This window comes from Aythya ferina (assembly GCF_964211825.1).
Source record: "Aythya ferina genome assembly, chromosome: 2".
NCBI lineage: Eukaryota > Metazoa > Chordata > Aves > Anseriformes > Anatidae > Aythya > Aythya ferina.
The window spans coordinates 160,405,573-160,418,868 of record NC_140297.1 but is presented as its reverse complement, the minus strand read 5'-3'; the positions used below and the strand labels follow the sequence as shown (position 1 = coordinate 160,418,868).

General features: G+C 54.7%; 1 protein-coding gene and 1 pseudogene across 4 annotated transcripts in view; both read right to left on the bottom strand.

Annotated features, from left to right (window-relative positions):
• ARHGAP39 (Rho GTPase activating protein 39) overlaps positions 1-4,217 on the bottom strand; it is an 82,179-nt gene extending 77,962 nt beyond the window's left edge. For all 3 annotated transcript variants that reach the window (XM_084508526.1, XM_084508528.1, XM_084508527.1), the window contains exon 1: positions 4,108-4,217. In XM_084508526.1, the coding sequence (XP_084364652.1) occupies positions 4,108-4,118 (11 nt within the window). In that variant the 5' untranslated portion in view covers positions 4,119-4,217. The remainder of the gene's footprint in view (positions 1-4,107) is intronic.
• Positions 4,218-10,900: 6,683 nt separating this feature from the next.
• Positions 10,901-11,221, bottom strand: LOC311431227 (feather keratin 1 pseudogene; annotated as a pseudogene). Its single transcript has one exon. The product of its transcript is annotated as a feather keratin 1 pseudogene (transcript).
• Positions 11,222-13,296: the final 2,075 nt, after the last annotated feature.

Below are 13,296 nucleotides of genomic sequence, written 5' to 3'. Positions count from 1 at the left end.
CCTCCTTCTGGCAGCCCTACACTTTTTCTTGTTTCATGCCCAAACTCCAAGAGATGATCCCTGGACAGCCAAGCTCAGCCTTCAGCCCCACCTTGACTTGTGATATTTTGGAATTGCCCGATCCTGTGCTTTTTAGGAGGCAGTGCTCAGACTGACCAGCGCCGATGGACCCTACAAAAGCGGTTTATTAGGGGACCCTACTACCAAGTGCCCTGAGCATCCTGCAGTCTTCTCTCCCCATCTCCAGGTTTTCCTCCTCTCACCGAAAATTTTAAACTCAACCACTTATGGTCGCAATGACCAAAATGGCCAACGAATAAAATTCTACCCTAGAGCACTTGGTAATCCCAGGAGGTCTCCAAAAAGGGGGTCCTGACCCTGCTCAGACGAGTGGCACGGCCGCGGGCAAGCCGAGCAGCACGGCACCTCTCCCGTTTCCCAGCACAACGCGGCTCCTTCACGGCTCGCCAGGGGCTGGTAAAGAGAGAAAACCAGCTTTGGGGGTTTTGGGAACAGCTCGGAGGAACGAGAACCGGCTCAAAGGGCACGGCGCCGATGCTACCTGGCGAGCTTCTTCCCCTCGAAGCACCTGGAGCACATTTATCCCTCGCCTGCTTGCTTCTTGGCAACTGGGATGAAAAATAGCCAGGGAATAGGGGAAGAGAAGAGGAAGTATTACGGCCGAGATGTTCCCGAGGAGAGGCAGAGGATGAGGAGGAAAGGTCGAGGCTCAATGCGTTATCTAGAGCATGTAAGGAAATAATCAGTGAAGCAAAAACGCAGGGGGGAAGAGCGCGGCTGCTGGAGACAGGAACGAGAAATTAACTCTTAAAAATAAAACACACTGCAGGGAGGAGGGCATTGTAACGATCTTAATCAGCAGCCCAAACGAAGCTCTGGCTGGTATTTATTGTCAGGGGCAAACACTTTCACATCACCCTGCCCTAAAAACGCGTGGGTTGGGCGCTGCCGTTTGGCGACGGTGGCTGTGGCCAAGCCGAAAAACCCCGCACCCGACGACTTCTCCTCCACCCACGGAGCCAGGCCCCTCCGCCGTGCTCCCAGGGGGTTCTCAGCCCCGTTTCGTGCGGAAATTTTCCTCCTGGAAGCAGCCCGGGGCGCTGCAGCCTCCTCTTGCGCTTCGTGGTTTCGCCTCGGTTTGCGGGTTCTCGGCCGGAGGTTGCCGGGTGGTTTTCTTCTGCTTTTTTTTTTTTTATTAAAAAAAAATCTTGTATATTCACCCGTGGCTAGAAGGGAACTGCTGAAACTCTCGTCTTCCAGAAGAGGAACCAAACAACGTGAGTCTTTGGCCTTCGTACCAAACCCACCCAGAAAAACCCGCCCGGGATCCCTACCTAAAGGGATTAACTTCGCGGGGTTCCTCAAGAGCACGAGTTGAGACGATCCTTTCCCAGGAATGAGGATAAAATAAAAGAAATCGGAATAAAAACCAGCCTATTTTTTTTTTTTTTTTTAAATCAACACCGCCCGTATCATTTCTGCTTTTAGGGTGCCAGGTTCGTTAGCGGGCACAGACGCACCGCGGCTCGTTAAGGCCACCCGAAATCGCGCCCGGCACCGCTGTTACCTTCAGCAGCTGCCCAGGGCTCGCCAGAAAAACCATTTCACGGCCGAAACCAGCACAGAAAAGCAGCTCCTGCCCCGATAACGGCAGAAAAAGCAGACAAAAAAAACCCAAACCAACCCCAAACCAGCCACCGACCGCCAGAGGCGTCGGGAAGACCCTTGGCGCAATGGGGGCACGGTTTGGGCAGCCCCCACCGCTCCGAGCTGCCGCTTCCGAGAGCCCAGGGCACTTCTGCTTCTCTTCTTAGGAGTTAACGACCTCATTTCAGGCAAGGGAGCGCGTTTTTAGGAGTCGCAGGCAGCCTCGAACCCCGTTGGCAATAAATTGTGGGAATTTGGCCGCCCCTCGGTATCGCCACGCGGACGGCGAGGTCGCTCCCTCCCCTCTTCCCATCCGGGGATGATCCAGGGCCACTCGAGTCCTGCAAATCGCTCGGTTTAACACGAAGGAGGAATTCAGACCCAAAACGGGTCCAGGTAGCGGGGACGGATGGGGATTTTAGGATCCAGGACACCCCGAGGGCGCACGAGGCGCCCGGGCTCAACGTTGACCGGAGGGAGGTAAAACCACCGGGTGAAGGCGAGGCGATGCGTGGCTCCTGGCTTACGAAACGAGCGTGGAAAGCAGCGGGAGGAGTGGAAGAAGCAGCAGCAGGAGCAGCAGCAGCAGCAGGAGCAGGAGCAGCAGCAGCGAGCGCGGTCGGAGCCAACACCCCACATCGTCCCCGGCACCGCGCCGGAGCCGCGACGCCGCCGGATCCCCCCCGAGCACCGCATCCCCCGATCCCTCCCGACCACCAGATCCCCCCCAAACCTCTAGATCTGCCCCCAAAACCTCCAGATCTGCCCCCAAAACCTCCAGATCTGCCCCCAAAACCTCCCAATCACCCCCCCGGGCACCGCGTGAAGGTTTCCAGCGAGGTCCGAGCGCGTTGGCCCAAGGAGCGGGCTGCGCATCGCCGCGCGGCCGCAGCGGGATCAGGGACGGGCACGGCCACACCTCGCTCGCTACCGGCCACCTGCTGCTTTCGGGCTCACAAAAAAAGCTCCCCGATTTTGTGGTTTTTAGGTATATATTCCTCGTTTTCGCATCATCCAGCTCCCCCCCTTTTCAAAAGCCCACCCGGCCGCCCGGCGCGCGGCGGCGGCTGCGGGTTTCTCCGTAGAGGTCACCCGAAGGGTTGAGGGGAAGCCGCTACCACCGAGGAAAATTAAAAAAAAATACAATAAAATATATAAAAAAATGCTAAAAACAATAAAAACCTGCAGGTTTCGCAGCCCGGGGAACGGAGGGGAAGGGGGAGCAGCAGAGCAGCGCAGAGAAGGGAGGGGGGAATTAAAAAAAAATAAATAATAATAAAAAAATCCACGATCCGCCGCGCACGAGAAAATAAATACCCCCCCTCCGAGCCCCCCCGGCCCCGATGCAGCCCCCTCGGCTCGGCCCCGTATCCTTTTTCCCCCCCAAAATCCCCCCCTTTATGGGTACCCCCTGGCCGTGCCACACCTTGCACCGCCGCAAAAATCCTCCCCCAGCTGCAGCCCACGGGGAGCGGGGTGGGGATGTGCCCCCCCCCCCCCCAAAAAAGCACCCCCCCAAAAAAAAAGCAGCCTCTCCTCCCCCAAAAAAACCCTATAGGGAGATGGGGAGGGGTAAGGCAATCCCATAGCCCCTATAGGGTGATATAGGGTGGGATCCGACCCCCCCATAATTAAAGGGGGGTGGGAATTCAGCCCCCCCCAAGGGAATAAAGGTGTGTGGGGGGGTTGGGGGTGCCCCCCCCCCCAAATTAGGGGCAGGGTATGGGGTGAATCCAACCCCCCCCATGACCTCTATGGGGAGGGGGGATGGAGAGACCCCCCCTCAACCCCATATGGAGGGGGGGGGGGTGAATCTTCCCCCCTCCCCCCCCAAAAAAACAGCAGGGAGGGGGGAGCCAACCCCAAAAAGGTGGGGGGGGGGAGGGGGGGGAGGACATAGCCCCCATATAGGGCCTAGAAATGGGGGGGCTGCAGCCCCCCAAGCAGCAGGGTGGGGTCAGGATCCGCCCCCCCCCCCACCCCCCATTTTGCCAACGCCCCCCTGGAAATCAGGGTGGGGTTGGGAGCCCCCCCCCAACCCTATAGACCCCAAAATGATGGGGGGGGGCAGGGCTGGGCTGGGACCCCCCCCATGGACCCCAAAAAGGGGGGGGGGTACCAATGAAAGTCTAAGCGCACCCCCCCAGAGCACATAGGGCCCCCCCCCCAAATTAAATGGTGCCCCCTGCATGCATCCAGACCCCCACCCCAAAAAAAAATATGGGGGGGGCTCACCCACCCTCCCCCCAAATTTGGGGGGGGGCAAAACCCCCCCCCAAAAAAAGGGGGGGTCCCCATATGGATATATAGGGGGGGTGGGGGATAAAAAGGGAGCCAGATCCCACCTCGGGGATACCGGGGGGGGGTCTGGGCCCTTTTTATCACCCCCAAAACCCCCCCAAAACCCCCCCCCCCCCACATCGCGATGCCGGCTCTCACCTCTCCGCCATGTTCCCGGCGGCCCTACCGCCCGCCGGCGGCTCCGGCCCGGCTCCCGGTGCAAGCTCCCATGGCTCATGGACCTTTAATTTCACCCAATTTACCCCCAAAAAAAATTAAAAAAAAATTAATCCCGGCTCCCCCCACCACCCCCCCGCCGCCACGCGCGCCGGAGCGCGCGCGCGCGCGGACCCCGCTCCCCCCGCAGCCGCCGCCGCCGCCGCCTCCGCCCGACTGAGGCCGGCGCTCGCGCCGCGGCCCCGCCGCGTCCCCCCGTCACCAGCGACAACGGCGCCGCAGCCAATAGGGAGCGGCCAAGGGGGCGGGGCCTCAAGCCACGCCCCTTCTCCCGCCCGCCCGCCCGCCCGCCCCCGCAGGAGGGAGGGGGGGAGCCGCGGGGGGTGCTGGGAGTTGTAGTCCTCGCGTTGTAGTCCGCACGCGGGGAAAAGGGAGGGGGATGAGGGTGAGGGGGGAGGGAGGGGGAAGGGGGGTTTTTGGGGAGGAATCGCGCGATTCGGGCCGCGCAGCAGTGGGCTCGCCCTGGGCAGCCCCAGCAATGAATTTCTCACGTCTGAGCCAAATCTGCCCTCTTTTAGGTTAAAAAGTGCAGGCATGCACGAGGTGCGTGTGCATGTATGCGTGCAAGCACGCTGCGCACAGATGCACGCACGCCGTACAGTGTGCAAAGTGCATGCACGTGAGCACATGGGTACACCTGGCTTACACACTGTGCACGTATGGTGCATGTATGGTGCATACATGTGCACATACAGCACACACGCATGTGCATTTACACACACATACACGCTGCACGGTCACTCTCTGCACACAGCACACATGCACACACATGCATATATGTGCACACTGCATATAAGTGTGCATGCACACACCCATAGGGCTATATGCATGTTACATGCATTGCACACACATGCACATATGTGCACACCACATATAAGTGTGCATATACACACCCGTAGGTCTATATGCATGTTGCATGACGTTCACACACATGCACATGTGTGCACATTGCACTTACATACCCATAGGACACAACACACAGTGCACATGCATGCACATGTGTGCACACCGCATGTAAGTGTGCATACCCACACCCGTAGGGCTATATACACATTGCACACAGTGCACACACATGCACATGTGTGCACACGACATATAAATGTGCATACACACACCCGTAGGGCTATATGCATGTTGCACACAGTGCACACACATGCACATGCGTGCACATTGCACTTACATACCCATAGGACACAACACACAGTGCACACACATGCACATGTGCACACCACATGTAAGTGTGCATACACACACCTGTAGGGCTATATGCACGTTGCATGCATTGCACACGCATGCACATACGTGCACACCGCATGTAAGTGTGCATGCACACAACTGTAGGGCTATATGCGTGTTGCACGCAGTGCATACACATGCACATGTGTGCACACCACATACAAGTGTGCATACACACATCTGTAGGACTATATACACATTGCACGCAGTGCACATACATGCACATGTGTGCACACCGCATATAAGTGTGCATGCACACACCTGTAGCGCTGTATGCACGTTGCACGCACGCACACACATGAGCATGTGCACATTGCACTTACATAGCCGTAGGACACTTCACACAGTGCACACACATGCACATGTGTGCACACTGCATGTAAGTGTGCATACATACACACACCCGTAGGGCTATATGCATATTGCACGCAGTGCACACACATGTTCTTGTGTGCATACTGCATACAAGTGTGCATATACACACCCCTAGGGCTATATGCATGTTGCACGCAGTGCACATGCATCCACATTGCGTGCATACACACACCCGTAGGGCTATATGCATGTTGCACGAGGTTCACACACGTGCACATGTGTGCACACTGCATATAAGTGTGCATAAATGCACCCATAGGGCTATATGCACATTGCATGCAGTGCACACACATGCACATATGTGCACACCACATATAACTGTGCATACACACACCTGGAGGTCTATATGCATGTTGCATGACGTTCACACACATGTACATGTGTGCACATTGCACTTACATACCCACAGGACACTGCACACAGCGCACACACATGCACGTATGTGTGCAAATGCACACCCATGCACATATGTGTGCACATGCACGCCTGTAGCACTATATACACCTCTCACCCAGTGTGCACACTGCCCCTCTGTGCACATTGCACATGCGTGTGCACACCCATAGGGCTGTGTACCCGTTGCACACACATGCAGTGTTTGCACACCACGCATCCCTGTATATACACCCGTGCACATGCAGCGTGCAACATTGCACACATATATGCACTGCTCGGTGCACACACGCATGCACACGTGCACTTGCACATGCAAAAGCACAAAGCCGGGGCCCCACAGCACCTGGTGCCCCCTGTCCCCCAGGATTTGTGCATCACAGGGCGCCCCCCATGCCTCACAGCCCCCCCTGACCTCCACCCACATCCGTGGCAGGGGGCAGCTTTTGACCCCTTCAAAACGTACTCAGGAATTAATTAAAAAAAAATGCCGAATTTGGAGAAGCAGCAGCTCGTTTCCTTCAGTTTGTTGGCAGCGGCCGGCACCAAACCACCCACAAAAAAAAAAAAAAAAAGAGGTTTCCAGCCCGAATCTAAATCCCGACTTGTGAATTTGAAGGAATTTGGCCAAAATCACTTAGGGTCATTCTTCCCGTTTAGGGTCATTCCTCCCATTTAGGATCATTCCTTCCATTTAGGGTCATTCCTCCCATTTAGGGTCATTCTTCCCATTTAGGGTCATTCCCACTTAGGGTGATTCCTCCCATTTAGGGTCATTCTTCCCGTTTAGGGTGATTCCTCCCATTTAGGATCATTCCTCCCACTTTGGGTGATTCCTCCTGTTTAGGGTCATTCCCACTTAGGGTGATTCCTCCCATTTAGGGTCATTCCTCCCATTTAGGATCATTCCTCCCATTCTAAGGCCACAAACCCAACCAAGACCTTTTACCTCCAACCTTTTGGAGACGAAGGTGGAAAGCAGCCCCCTGACCCCCACCCCAAACCCCGGGGACAGCAGGGCAGAGCCCGGCAGGCCAGGGATGTCCCCTTCACCCCTCGCTGCCGTGCATTAACTGCAGCATGTGAACAGCCCCCAGGAGAACCGCATTGATCGGGGACCCGCTGACGTGAAGGCACATGGCCCCAGTTAACCCAGTCGCTCATCCCAGTGCAGGCTGGTCTGCACCACTGTGCTCCACAGGGGACAGGGGACGTGTCCCCAATCCAGGGGTGACCCCGTCTCCAGGATGCCACGGTGCCTGTTTTTTTTTTTTTTTTTTTTTTTCCCCAATTTTTCCTGGCTGAACCCCAGGAGATCGCCATCAGCCCGTTTCCTCCAGCCTGTCCCGGTCCCTCTGGATGGCAGCACGGCCCTGTGGTGTTCCACCCAGTCTGGTGTCACCTTCAACCTTGCTGAGGGAAGGCTCTGCCCCATCATCCTCATCATTAAAGAAGATATTGGCGTCGCAGCCGAGGTTTTCTGCACCCTGCCCAGCACCTCCAGAAAGCCAGATTTCCAGTGCAGGAGCAGGCTCAAAGCCCTGAGCCACACGTAGCTCACATAGTGGGATTTTCTCTAAAAACAAGTAAGATTTGGGTCCTATTGTGTAACCTTCTGGGTTAGCAGAGTCATTCATCCATGCTCGCAACTTTTTATCCTTTTGTATTTTGCAGACTGATTTTGCCAGGACATTTCGTGGCTCCAGATGCTGGAGCTTTGCGACCTGGGGACATGGTCACAACGAGCGACGCGTGTCACCTGCATGTTTTAACCCAGCAGAAATGTGAAAATCTGGAACCAGTTTGGTGCTGAATTTTAAAGCTTTCCCGTAATTACTTAACTAACGCGTTTTCAGCCCCTGCAGTGTCACTTAAACACGATCAAACACACTTCAGCTGCCCAGGGAACGATGGCTCCTCGAATTCTACTTACAAAAAAAGCCTTGTTCATTTTCCATTAAAAAAAAAAAAAAAAAAAGGAACAGATGCATCCGCGCATCCCTAGGGCTTGCGGGTGGAGCTCTGAGCAGCACGAGGCATAGCAAGCAAGCAGCCTCAATGAGGATCCCAAAATCCGACTTCATGCAGAGGGACCCCTGGAGGAACGTCCCTTGGGGTGGCCAAAGCAGTGGGGTCCCGTGGGTCCACCTGCTGATTGCCTGCAGATCCTCCAGCGATGTCCTGCTCCAGGAGGCTTGGAGACCCAAAGGATTTTGTCACGGGCTCCTTTGAGGCACAGCCCCACCATGCCTCTGTCCCCCCTTGGGCTCCTTGTCATGCGAGGGAAATTTTTGCACTTTTTTTTAGCCATGCCCACTGGACAGAGCACCGGCGATGGGTTTAGAAGATCAGAGCCCAGCAGCAGCTCCGGTGCCGCATTTCCACCCGCTCTCGAGCTAAGACCCCATTCCCGCGGCGTTTTCGGAGGAAACAGCAGAGAACAAACTTGCCAGCTCGTGCTTTTAATTTGAGGATCGCTCACGAGGATGCCGACAGCCCCGAGGTGTAAATCCCACAAATCACACAAATGTGCCCTAGCTTTGTGAAGAGTGTTATAGCTGACCGTGCTTTGTCCTTTGCTTCAGATGCCTTCACAGGGGAAACTCTGAAACTTTAATGAAAAAGGGATTGAATGTGGCTCACCTAATCCCCTTGGTGTATGGCTGACCAGCTCCCACAGGTCTGTGGCTCGCCAAATCCCACTGGCAAGCAGCTTGCACAAAAATCAGGGAAAGGCTTTGCCTTCTCTTCCATTTTCATCCTGGGAGAGCAGGGAGGCAGTGCCTGGAGGGGCAGAGCTGGGGAGGCTCAGACGTGCCCAGCAACTGGCTGGGAGCCACGCAGCCCCGTGTCCGTGATGATATCAGGCTTGCTTTGCAGAGGTTTGCTTGCTTTGCAAACCAGAGCTGCCTGCAGGATGCAATGGGGGCTCCCAAATGATGTCCCAGAGACCCCTGCCACCCACCAGCGCCCAGGCCATCAGTCACTGTCATTGATACGAGCAGGAGGCATGGATAAACGGGTGCCAGAGCCCCAGGTCCCCGCAAGCTGCAACATCCCCAGGCTCGCTGCTCCAGCCCTGGGGCTGCCATTTGGCCGGGGCTCCCTTCTCTCTGCGCGGTGCTTTCTGGGAACCTTGAAGAAAATTGTTCTGTCTTGGAAACCTTGTGATGAATGCAGGGTGCCAGCATCCCAGGCCCATGAATACCTGCTGTCCCTGTTGCCATGGAAACAGAAGACTTATTATGTTTTAATATTTTTAAGCTATATAAAGACTTGAAACGTCTCTCAAACCCCCAATGATTAAACAAGAGAAGCAATGAAAAAAAAAATAATAAAATAAATGCACCCTTCCATCAAGCTACATTTCCAAAAGCCACAGCAGCATCAACTCCCTCTTACCAGCCCCAGCCTCCCCGCTCCACCCCAGTTAAATTTATCATGTGGTGTCAAAATGTTCTGCAGGCCCTGGGAGAGGGATGCTTTAGGATCAGCCAAAGGCTACGGGGACATGCAGATGGGGGCATGTTGTTGAAGGCAAGCACAGGGACGCTTTTCTCCATGTCTAACACATCCCATGGGATGGCAGCTTCCAGATGAGGAGGGTTCAGAATGCCCAAGGGCAACAGGCTGTGGAGAAAACAGCACGATGCTCAATTCCTTGTGGCATCACTGCTACTGCCACTGTCCCGGTCCCTGGAACTGGCACACAAGTTACAGCAAGTGGTGCCTGGCCCGAAGAGCAGCGCTACCTCTGCATCATGTTTGAGAGAGAGGCACTGCCTCGTGCTCTGGAACAGGCTCCCCAGGGACGTGGTCATGGCACCAAGCCTGTTGGAGTTTAAGAAGGGTTTGGACTGTGCTCTTAGTCATATGGTCGGAATCTTTGGGTAGATCTGTGTGGTGCCAGGAGTTGGACTGGATGATCCTTGTAGGTCCCTTCAAATTCTATGATTCTAGAAAATGAGGGCCTCAATAAAGACTCCACTCCTCCCTAATCCCCACCTGGGCACTGAGCTGTTGACCGCAACTCTTGGAATGTGACCATCCAGCCAATACACTATCTGCTGAGTGACCGTCATGTCTTAATATTGTAGTGACAAGGAGATAAATAAGAGCATCATCCAAATGCTTCCTGAACACCAATGGGCTTGGGCGATGATCACCTCTGAGCCCTGCTTTTTTTCTTCTTCTTTTTTTCTTTTTTGGTGAAGTTGGAAGAGCGTTGGGAGAAGAAAGCAAGAGGAGGCTTTCAGGATATGGGATGCAGATTGATTTTATTGAGGAAAACATGAAACTGAGAGAGCGTCAAGGTGCACATTCTGAGGTGCCAGGAGGGCAACCACCAGCCTATTTTCCTTGCGCAGAGCAGATTTTCCCAGAGCCCCAAGGTCTCCCTACTCCGTGGTAGGAGCAGCCCCAGAAGGTTTCCCGAGGGATTGTGCTAGTGAGCAAGGCATTGCAGCAGAGAGTAGCAGCTGCAGGTGGTGGTGCTACGGAAAGGAGAAAGAGGAAGAAAGAAGGAGGTATGCTGGCCATGTTTCCTGACAGCAAGGGCTGGCCCCTTCCTTCCTTGCTGGCTTTCTTGTGCCATGGAATGAGCTACGGCTGGTGAGCCCGTGTGCCATGAGCGGCACAGAGGAGCGTCCTCAGCCTGAGAGCTGGCAGGCACAGTGTTGGAGGCTGCTGTCAGGGGTGTTGGCATGGGTCCTTAGCAGGGGTAGCAGGCTCTTCCGCCAGAGATGCAGCCCAGGCCTCCCAAGCCAAAGCCTCCAAGGCCAAAGCCTCCGAAGCCGCCGGAGGAGATGGACACTCCCTGGGCGCTGAGGTTGCTGCCCACGGCAGCTGATGCGGAGGATCCAACGGCGGTGTTCTGGGGGAAGGAGCTGAGGATGGGTCCTGGCAGGGTGACCAGCACGGTAGGAGGCTGGATGACGACGCGGGAGTCCTCGCACTGCCTGACACAGGGCTCGTTGCAGCTGTTAGCCAGCGGGGTGGGTCCGCAGGGGCGGCAGATGTCGTAGCAGGACATGTCTGTGTTGTGGAGGGTCCCTGGAAGAGAGGGCGTTGGGAAGGCAGAGGGTATAGGGGGTGTGTGGAGCGGTGGTGGGGGAGGCCAAGGGAGCAGGGAGGCCTGGGATTTTATGAGAGCATGGAGATGGGGAGGTGGAAGGGCTGCTAAGTGTGGGGGCAGAGGGCATATGGAGAGATGGGCCCCGTGGAGTGGTTGAAGAAAAGGATTGGGGTTCAGACTCACCTTGTTGGGTGCAGGGGAGAAGGCGTCGGGAGGAGTGTGTGAGGATGCGAGGTGCAGGGCCCGCTTTTATGCTGGTCCTTGAGTGCCCGCGGGGTGAGAGATGTCTGTGCATGACAAGATTTGGCGTAAGCTGCTCTTACATGCCAAAGCCTGGCAAGTAATGAGTTGAGGTGTGGTGTCCTTCCCACAAGTTGACCTTTTCATTTCCTCCTTTTGAGGACGTGGTGTTAGATCCTGGCGGCACCTTCAAAGTAAGAGTATTAGAGGCCGTGGCATTTCTCTGAAAGGTGCATGGGAGGGCAGGTAGATGATGTGGCCAAGGGCTGGCTGAGGTGCGGTGTCATGAGTGAGGTCTTTGCGTGGCATTCATGTGGTGTGGCCCAGCCACACTGGGCTTTGTGGCTATGAACAAGTCATTGCAGTGGATAGCATCAGGCATAGAATTGGGTGCTATGAAAAGAAGGAATGAGAGGTGAGTAGGTCCTACACTGGCCATGTTTCCTGACACCATATGCTACCTCCCTTTCCTTCAAAACCATAGCCACCAGAGAACACAAGGCTTGATGCTCTGCTTGATGGAATTTCTTGGGCTGGGTGTTGAAGTCCTTGCGGTCTGCAACTCAAAGGTTGTGTGATATCAAAGCCTTCCACTTCTTAGCCAAGGTGACCCGTTTGCAGGCTGTCCGACAGGTGAGTAGTGCATGTTGCTGAGGAAGATGGAGAAACTGTGCCACTGGATGTACTGAAGTGCACAGGACCTGTCAGGTTGCACACAAAATGCTGAGAGTCCTGGCTGATATCTTCACAAGTCTACTTTCATCTTTCTTTGAAAGTTGATGGCGACTGGGTTCCTGAAGACTGGAAGAGGTTGATCCCACTCCTATGTTGAACAAGACAGAGAAGGAATATCTGGGGAACTGCAGGCTGTCTGGCCTGACATCAGTCTCTGGGAAGGTGTGGAAGGAAATCCTCTTGGGAAGCACTGCCCAGAACACAAAGGATAAGAACATGATGGGGAGTATTAAGCATGGATTTAGAGAACTGAAGTCAGACTTGAGGTTGTCCCTGATAAGGTCGTCCCTGAGCCTCCTCTTTTCCAGGTTGAACAATCCCAGCTCCATCAGCCGCTCCTCGTAAGACTTGTTCTCCAGACCCCTCACCAGCTTTGTTGCCCTTCTCTGGACTCTTCTGAGCACCTCCATGTCCTTCTTGTAGCGAGGGGCCCAAAACTGAACACAGTACTCGAGGTGCGTCCTCACCAGAGCCGAGTACAGGGGGATAATCACTTCCCTAGCCCTGCTGGCCACACTGTTTCTTATACAAGCCAGGATGCTGTTGGCCTTCTTGGCCACCTGAGCTCACTGCTGGCTCTGTAGAAGGAGCGTTGTGTTGGAGAGATAAAGATCATCTTCCATACACAGAAGAAATATTACAGAGTCCTAATGAGAAGGGACCAAGTTCTTAAAGTGTGTGCAAACCACGTTATCAACAAATAAATGATTTTAATACCCTCTGATACATCAAACAATGCTTTAATTTGGATGGCCACGGATTATGCTGATGGTGAAGTAAAAGTAGAACAACTTGCAGTCAGATTTTAAAGTCAAGAAATGGGTAATTCTTTCAAGAAGAGATGTGAAAAATTCCAGCAAAGCTTGTCAGAACTGCAGAAGGGACAAGGGCTGGCTTTTATGCTGGTCAGCGAATACCTGCAGGGTGAGAGAGACTTTGCACATGACAGGATTTGGCATGAGCTGCTCTTACATGCCACAACCCTTCAAGTAATGAGGTGGGGTGTGATCTCCCCACAATGCTCCATCTCCATTTCATCCTGTTGAGGATGTTGGAAG